Source organism: Danio rerio, chromosome 2 (genome assembly GCF_052040795.2).
Source record: "Danio rerio strain M-AB ecotype USA chromosome 2, GRCz13ab, whole genome shotgun sequence".
NCBI lineage: Eukaryota > Metazoa > Chordata > Actinopteri > Cypriniformes > Danionidae > Danio > Danio rerio.
In genome coordinates, this window is record NC_141022.1 from 10,265,674 (window position 1) to 10,275,140 (window position 9,467).

At 32.0% G+C, this 9,467-nt stretch overlaps 1 protein-coding gene across 2 annotated transcripts; it reads right to left on the bottom strand.

Annotated features, from left to right (window-relative positions):
* Positions 1 to 1,564: 1,564 nt before the first annotated feature.
* Positions 1,565 to 6,645, bottom strand: zmp:0000001127. Of its 2 annotated transcripts, XM_087241788.1 has the most exons (7): positions 6,029 to 6,645; positions 5,795 to 5,952; positions 5,626 to 5,712; positions 2,354 to 2,395; positions 2,148 to 2,264; positions 1,978 to 2,019; positions 1,565 to 1,885 (listed from the first exon to the last, which is right to left on the bottom strand). In XM_087241788.1, the coding sequence occupies exons 1-7, from the start codon at positions 6,048 to 6,050 to the stop codon at positions 1,766 to 1,768; spliced, it is 588 nt and encodes a 195-aa protein (XP_087097914.1). In that variant the 5' UTR covers positions 6,051 to 6,645; the 3' UTR covers positions 1,565 to 1,765. The 2 variants fall into 2 exon arrangements, with proteins under 2 accessions (XP_087097914.1, XP_087097913.1); XM_087241787.1 differs by having other exon boundaries at positions 5,795 to 6,062.
* Positions 6,646 to 9,467: the final 2,822 nt, after the last annotated feature.

Here is a 9,467-nt window from a genome sequence, read left to right on the forward strand (position 1 = left end):
TAGAGATTTGTTTAACAAATAAGTGCCATTTTGTTTAGTGGAACATGGATGTCCAGCAACAAAAAAATTGCATTGTCTATTTTAGGTAATTCTTTAACTACGGGCACTTTTATGTCCTGTGATTATATATCCAAAAATATATAGAATTTAGTTTTTTAACAAACACTGGGAGAACATGCAAACTCCACACAGAAATGCCAACTAACCCAGCCGGGGCTTGAACCAGCAAACTTCTTCAAACTTCAGCAAACTGCTGTGAATTGTGCTCTAAAACCAGGCCTTTCAGTTTCATTGTCTAACTCCTGTAGATGTGTAATTCTTTTTCTTTTAAAATTAATTGAAATAATATTTGAATAATATTCAGTTATTCACAGTCTGCACTGATACTGTCCATCTGTTAGACAAATCAGATTTCTTTTACATAAATTTCAGCTTTACACATGCAAAAAATGTGTGGTTATGCTTAGTAATTTTGTAAATTGAGTCTAATAAGTGTGATTTTAAGAGTTTAACACTTTTTTCTAATAAATATCTAATGTTTTTCCACATTAACGTTGATTTATTGTCATTTCCATCACCACATTTTTAAAAATATTTATAAAGTTCATAAATTTTAGAGTGTGACAGGTGTACAATCCAGCATTTGGTCCTAAGGGACTAATTTATTTAATTGACAAATGTATTATTATTATATATATATTGTGGAAAGATTGGTTAAACTAGATACAAAATTGATCTTAGACAATGTTTGACTGCCATAATTTATTTCATTTTGAAATAAGCTGTATATTGAGATGTGGTGGAATTGACATTTGTTCAGTTCACGATGGACATTTTAAAAATATTAACAATTTTTTTTCTTTTCTAAGCTTGTCCTCTTACAGATCTTAAAACTAGACAAATTGTTTAAACTTATGAGGCTATGCTCTGCTAATTTTGAACCAGTTCTTTTTACTCAACTTCAGAAGGCTAAAAGTGCCCGTAGATAAATTATTTAATTATAAAAATATTTATTCATTCATTTATTTTCTTGTTGTCTTAGTGCCTTTATTAATCTGGGGTGGTCACAGCGGAACAATTTATCCAGCATATGTTTTTAAGCAGCGGATGCCCTTCCAGCCACAACCCATCACTGGGAAACATCCATACACACTCATTCACACACACACTCATACACTACGGTGAATTTTAGCATACCCAATTCCCCTGTGCCACATGTCTTTGGACTGTGGGGGAAACTGGAGCACCCGGAAGAAACCCACTTGAACATAGAAAGAGCATAGTCCACACAGAAATGCCAACTGGCCCAGCCGGGGCTGTGCCCTTTAGCTAGTTTGTTCAAACTACTTATTTAAAATAAGATGAAACAACACAATTCTTTAGTTTTTTGGGGGAAAACTTCGTTGTTTTATGTTCAATCTACTTAAATTTGCAACAACTAATAAGTTAACTTAATTTCTTCATGTTGTCCTAACACAATCAATTGTCTGAAATGTAGGAAACTGTTACTTGCACTGTATTATTTACAAATTATATCTCAAAATCAAAACTCGTAAGACAAGGCTTTGCTGAAGTGCATGCCGCCTTTAATAAAACAGCAAGAAACCAAAACAATAGTTCACAAACACAAACATGATTCTATAAATAAATGATTCCATAAATAAATAATGTTCAAATACAATAAATAACTTAATAAATAACCATTCCAATTAGTCTGGGAAACAAAAGTGGTCAGTGTGTTTGGCCTGTAAAAGCAGCTTGTTTGCTATTTTGTCAAGATGTAGTTGAAAACTCGATTGATTGTTATTGCTCGAAGGCTGAACCCCTTTAGGATTTTACACAGCTTCAGTCGTTCTTGAAAAGATTTTTGATGATCCATGGATGCCTGAAGAAGGAAAAAACAATCACACTTACAGCAGGATAAAAAAAAAATGTATTAAAAACGTTACATTATCAAGAAGTATAACTTTATTTTACCTTGGCTGGAGAATTCTCCGTTACAGAGACAGAGAAACAGTTCTGTTAACATGAATACAAAAAGGAAATACACCGTGAAAAACAAGCTCACCACTTAACATCAATGAAGTAAAGTAAAGTAAAGTAAAGTAAAGTAAAGTAAAGTAAAGTAAAGTACAGGCTTATTTTACCTGCATGACATCCTCAATGCCTCTGACTACAGTTGTGGTGAGCTCAGGTTTAGAGTAGGCTAGAAACGTTTCCCGATAGTAGTGGAGATCTTCCAGAATTCTCTGTAGGCATTCGCTCTACAATAATACATGTCACAATTTGTTAATGTATCAGAGAAAATGCACTGGTAAAAAGTAGAATAATTGGGGGTAAAAGGTTAAATTACCTCATCTATATTTACGATAGCACTTTGAGCACAGTTGGAGTTCTGTTGAGGGAAAACCAAGTAAAATGTGTTAAATCGTGGTATGGATTTTGCTGAATGTCAACAATCTACCCACTGTAAACCTGCTGTTGTCTTTACTAACGATATTAAGTTTATATAACTTGACATTAATTAAAATACCAAGTTTTGGCAAAACGGGTGTGTTTAAATTACTTATTAGGCAACAAAAAACTTTTAATTAATATTTTAAGTTCTCTGAACTTAACATTTTAATTTCTTCAAATGATTCACCATGTCTCTGTTTAAAATGATTGGTTGTGCTTGAAATTCTGCCTTGACAACTGCGGTGATTGGTCAATTGATGTTATATGTCACAAGGTGGTCATTTTGCTTGTGAATATTGACAGAGGCACTACCTGAACCCATCTGGCAAAAGAGAAATGTTAAATGAATAAGTAGATATGTAAATATACATTTTTCTTAATAGATATACATGCAGGGTGACACAGTGGCGCAATGGGTAGCAATGTCGCCTCATAGCAAGAAGGTCGCTGGTTCAAGTCCTGCCTGGGTCAGTTGGCATTTCTGTGTGGAGTTTGCATGTTCTCCGTGTTGGCGTGGGTTTTCTCCGGGTGCTCTGGTTTCCCCCACAGTCCAAAGACATGTGCTATAGGTGAATTGGGTACGCTAAATTGTTCAAATTTCCCAGAGATGGGTTGCGGCTGGAAGGGCATCCGCTGCGTAAAAACTTGCTGGATAAGTTGGCGGTTCATTCCGCTGTGGCGACCCCGGATTAATAAAGGGACTAAGCTGACAAGAAAATGAATGAATGAAAAATTGTTTGCAGTGTATGTGTTTATGTCCTGGTCCTTCAGGTTGGGGGTTGAGTGTTGGGCTAATGACGCACCTCGTAAAAAATGAGGTGTTACGAAACAACAACATGATTCGGCTAAATATCAACTTCGATATAAACAGCCCTGGGAGTAAGTAAAGATTATAAAGGGTGAAAAATTTGGAAGTTTAGTCTATTAGCCAGTTTAAGTTATCTGTAATTAAACATTTAGGTTAATTCAATGAAGAGACCACATTTGGTCAACTCAATTAATTGTGTTGTCGATTTCCCATTACTTAAACAAACTAAGGGAATAACTTTCCTCAAATCACTTGAGTAGTCTCAACTTATTAGGGTTCACAGTGCACACTGTAAAATACAATTTGTTACTTAAATTGAGTAAAGCCTTTAAGTAAACCCATGCACTTGATTTGTATGATGATGCACATAGTTAATTTATTTAAAGGGTTAGTTCACCCAAAAAATACATTTTTGTTAATTAATTTATCATCCTTATGTCATTCCAAACCCCTGAGACTTTTGTTTATTTTCAGAACACAAATAGGGTATATGCACAGCTAGTGTTTCATTACATACCGATAAACTGTGGTGAACGGTTAATGTGACTTTTTTTATTTTATACAGTTCCTTTTACAGCGTTGATTTTGCAATGTATTTAAAATATAATCAGCTAAATAGACTGAATTAGACTTAATTCAGTGTTTTTGGTACAATCTGAGACCAACTCTGTATTGTATATCAGTCAGGCAGTGAAGATCATTGGTTTTTAAAGAAAACAGACCTTAAATGTGCCGATTTTGTATACGACATACAGTTCAACGGAAGCGCTTGACCTGGGTTACTACAAAATTAAAAGTCCATCTGCGTACTTCTGCATATACCCTATTAAGATATTTTAAATTAAATCTGAGAGCTCCCTTATCCTCCAGAAAAATACTAATTTATAAATTCTCACAACAATTCATCATTTTTGATTTAATGGCTAATATTAGATTGTACAATTGCATTAATACATTTAAGTACATATTGTTCATCCATAAAGTTAAGGTAACTCAAACTATTTGAGGAAACTGATTGCAATGAGCCATTTCAATTCAAAAACTACTCTTCTAATGAGTACTGTGAACTTAATCCATTTGAGTAAACGAAGCAATTTGAGCACAAAAGCCAATAAATGAAGGGAAGTCAAACCAACTGTGTACTGTAAAACCCAACATGTTTTAGGTTAATTAACCTAATAAGTTAATTTGAGGAAACCGATTGCAACAAACCATTTGAGTAAAAAAAACCTAATCTATATGAGTACTGCGAACTTACTCAATTTAAGTTGAAGTAATGAAGTATTTAATTAACAGTCTTCAACACTGAGTTCAAAACTTTTTTCAAAGGAGTAGAATTATCTTGCAGTCAATTTTGACTGAACTACACTCATTTTATTTGAAAAAGTTGACTGTTGGGTTTTACAGTGTACATTAATGTTTAATTTTTACTGACACTGAAAAATATTTGCATTTGTAAATTTATTGTTATTTATCACAGTGTCATTCAGACTATTGAACACTGATCGATAGTGTACTTATGTTTTACTTGGTAAATACCAAATTCTTTTGCAGGTTTGTTTATTTTAGAATTTTTATTCTGTCAGAACTTGCTGAAGTGCTCTGCGAGTTCACAGAACATTTCTCCTTGAGGGACAATAAAGTATACAAACAAACAAACATATATCAGGGTTATTTACCATTTCAACTTAGTATTTATAATCACTTTGTAAATATGCCAATCACAAATACAAAAAAAAACATCACGGTAGCCTTATAAGAATAAGAATAGTAATACACTGTAAACAAATGCAAGGCTCCACATAATCGATTTGTGCTGAAACACCATGAATGAATTAAGTAAACTTATTAGTTTTTACAAATTTAAGTGGATTGAACATGAAACAATTAAGTTGTCTCAATAAAGAATCATATTGTTTTAGCTCATTAAATAAGGAGTTTGAACAAACAGCAAATATATATTTTTGAGTGTACTACTACTAATAATAATATTAACAATAACCTAACAAGTTAATATTATTATTATTATTATTATTATTATTATTATTATTATTATTATTATTAAAGTATCTTACATCCACCAGAGGAGCATTTAAATGTAATTTGTTATTGTTATTTACTGTTGAGATCTGATAGTGTGAAATGAATATGATTTTACTATGATAAAATCACTTGCCAATCTTTTGTGTAAATATTTATATTAACTAGCCAATTAACTGACTGTAAAACGATTGTTACTATAATTGATTATTATTATTATTGTTGTTGTTGTTATAATAATAATAATTATTATTATTATTATTATTATTATTATTAAACTATTTTATATGTCACCAGAAGAAGTTTAGTCTTTCTCCTACCTGTGGTGTGCAGACAGACACCGTTTGCGTCTTGAGGTAAACTTCTGCGTTTTGCTGCGCGCAGTCAAACCCGCTGAACAAATGGTCCTGTATGCGGATTATGGATCGTGTTATTACCCTTCAGACAGCGTAAGTGTAGTATGTGCTGGTCCTATTAAATAACACCCACCATCTCTAGTACAGCCGACACGTTCCAGAGGAGAGAGCGCGCGAGCGGGTTGCACGCCTTTCCAGTGAGACCCAAAACTGGAGATTTAAACCCTCCGACCGGACCGGCGATACCACAGCGCCACAGCACACAGCACATAATACCACTGAGGGCAAAATCTGTAACAAAACACCACATTTCACACATCCGTGACAGTTGAACAGGAGGCGGAATGGACGAAAAAAATCTACTTACAATAACAGAACCTGGACAGCATTGTTGCGTTTAGATGTTGTATTTTCTAATGTTCAGGATCCCTTCAGTCCTTTTATAAATCCTATGAAGGTATGGGAGTTTCCTTTGCAAAACATGTATGCTCATGGGTTTTGTAATTTCCGCGGTATTACAGATGTTGAGTCCTGGAGCCGCTTGCTTGCATGGGAATTAACGCACGTTTCGATTTGCACCGTCAGATCTCACAGCGTGTGTGCAGGATAAGAATCTTCAACCTTCTTTATCCAGTAAAGTCCCTTCGTTAGTGACAATTTATCCAGAATTTTAAAGAAGCATGTTCTGAGATGTCCAGATGTAGCATACCCTGTTTGTAACAACTTTTAACCTTTAAAAAAGTTCGACTGACTTTTATAGCCATTTTCACGGAAAAAAATATTCAAAGATGACTCCTTGGGTTCACTAAATCTTTTTTAAGTTAAGTGGTGGTAAACAATTTATTTAGGATGAATTTAAACAAACAAATTAGTTTGAACATCACTGAACTTAATTTGTTTGTTTAAATTCAATCCATATAAATTGTTTGTGTCAATTTTGCAGAGATCATTTTTTTAGTCTTGGTTGGTGTTATATTACGCTACAAAAACCTTCTAATAATCTGCCAGTACTTTTATATATATATTTTTTACAGACTCATTTTTTTATATACAATATCTAACATAATTTCACAATATTAAAATATCAATAAAATTCCCTTTGTTAAACTGTAGAGTCAAAAGCTGACAGAGCAGAGATCAACATACCATAATGCAATTCACTAAACAGAAAACAGTTGTGAATCACAAAATACAGAAACCTAATTAAGGTAGATTTTACAGTGTAGCCTATCGATTTACAGAATCATACAAAGTAGTAGGCCTACATGAAGCTTAAATATGTCATATTTTATAAATTAATAAAATATATGTTTTTTTTTTTGTTCATATTTATTATTATTAAAACATGTGAATGGGAACTATCTGAAGTTAGCATAAATTCAAAATGCACAAATTCTTTATTAAACACTTCGATGGGATTTACTCATGAATATAGTGCGTACATTAAAACTGGGTTTCCCTTCAGACTGTAAAACAGCCTAATATAGTTTGACTTTTCAGGCCAGCGGTAACTGTTGTTTGTTATTTGCTGTTGAGAACTGATAGTGTATGTTTACTGTGATAAAATTACTTGCCAACCTTTCATGTGTAAATGATTACATTAACTAGCCTACATAAAATAATTGTAAACATTCTCTTCTGGAGAAAGTCTTATTTGTTTATTTCTGCTAGAATAAAAGCAGTATTATTTTTTTTAAACCATTTACGGTCAGAATTATTAGCCCCTCTATTTTTTTCCAAGTCTACAGAACAAAACATTGTTATACAATGACTTGCCTAATTACCTTAACATGCCTAGTTCACCTAATTAACCTAGTTAAACATTTAAATGTCACTTTAAGCTGAATATAAGTGTCTTGAAAAATATCTAGTCAAATATTATTTACTGTCATCATAACAAAGATAAAATAAATCAGTTATTAGAAATGAGTTATTAAAAATATTATGTTTAGAAATGGGTTTAAAAAATCTGCTCTCCGTTAAACAGAAATAATTCTAATATTAATAATAATAATTCAGGGGCTAATAATTCTGACTTCAACTGTATTTTTTAAAGCCTCGAATTGAGTTGATTAAAATAAGGAATGTCACAAATATTTTTCTGGCTAAAATATATTTTTAAAAACCTTCCTAACATGTTCTTCAAATTTATGGTTCAATATTTGACTAATACAGTATATATATATATATATATATATATATATATATATATATATATATATATATATATATATATATATATATATATATATATATATATATATATATATATATATATATATATATATATATATATTAATTTGGCTATAATTAATTTTTTTTTATTTTCTATTTTAAGGTCAAAATTATTAGCCCCTTTAAGCTATATTTTATCGATAGTCTACAGAACAAACCATTGTCATACAATAACTTACCTAATTACCCTAACTTGCCTAGTTAACCTAATTAACCTAGTTAAGCCTTTAAATGTCACTTTAAGCTGTATAGAAGTGTCTTAAATAATTCTAGTCAAATATTATTTACTGTCATTATGGTGAAGATAAAATCAATCAGTTATTAGAAATGAGTTATTAAAACTATTGTTTAGAAATTTAATGAAAAAAGTCTTCTCCCCGTTAAACAGAAATTGGGGGGGGGGGGGGGCTAATAATTCAAGGGGGCTAATAATTCTGACTTCAACTGTATATTTTCAACCTTCATATATCATAAGTTCAAAATGTATCTCAGGGTAACACAAATTCATTTACCATAAAAACCCTACACCTACAGTTGAATGTGGATGAAGATCTGAAATATTTATTACTTTAAATAAACAAATAATAATAAATAAGGAATTGCATTCCAAAATAGAGTAATATTAACATATCTTATGTCCAACGTTGCAAATTAAGAACAGAGGAGCTAGCTTCTTTATTTATTTAACCTTTTAACAAGCATCATAACCACCTCGACCTTGTTATTCATAGACTATCATTATTGTTTTAATTGCTTATTACTTTTTATCAGAGTTGTGTCTATATTATTCAAGGCAAGCATGGTCCAAAAACAATGTTTTCAAGGAGTGCACCATAAAGGGTTAATTATTTTTTATTTTTTTGGTTTTACACGTGAAATAAAATGTATCTTTTAATGTTATGTTTATGTTTTCATATTATTATTAATATTTCATATTAATAATTTGGCTCGTGTCATATCTCCAAATTTACATCAATGTTTTTAAAATTGATAATAATAATAATAATAATAATAATAATAATAATAATAATAATAATAATAATAATAATAATTAACCCCTTAACTGTTACCTCACTTTTTGAAGTTCACTTAAAAAAATGTATACAGCTAAAGTCAAACTTATTAGCTGTCCTGTGATTTTATTAGATATTTTTTTCAAATATTTCCTAATTTACATTTAACATTCATTCATTCATTCATTTTCTTTTCGGCTTAGTCCCTTTATTAATCTGGGGTCACCACAGCGGAATGAACCGCCAACTTATCCAGCACGTTTTTACGCAGCAGATGGCCTTTCAGCCGCAACCTATCTCTGGGAAATTCACCTGTACCGCATGTCTTTAAACTTTGGGGGAAACCAGAGCACGCGGAGGAAACCCGCTCAAACGCAGGGAGAACATCCAAACTCCAGATAGAAACGCCAACTGACCCAGCCGAGGCTTGAACCAGCGACCTTCGTGCTGTGAGGCGACAGCACTACCTACTGCACCACTGCATCGCATGACATTTAACAGAGCAAGGCAATTTTCACAGCATTTCCTATAATATTTTTTCTTCTGGAGAAAGTCTTA

What these genes read in the sequence shown, in the direction of transcription:
- zmp:0000001127 (XM_087241787.1), bottom strand. Translation starts at nt 5,980, where the DNA reads ATGTGTGAAATGTGGTGTTTTGTTACAGATTTTGCCCTCAGTGGTATT. An exon ending in CTATCGTAAATATAGATGAG is followed by an intron (nt 2,265 to 2,353) that starts GTAATTTAACCT and finishes GTATTATTGTAG; the next exon opens with AGCGAATGCCTACAGAGAAT. An exon ending in GCATTGAGGATGTCATGCAG is followed by an intron (nt 2,020 to 2,147) that starts GTAAAATAAGCC and finishes TCATGTTAACAG; the next exon opens with AACTGTTTCTCTGTCTCTGT.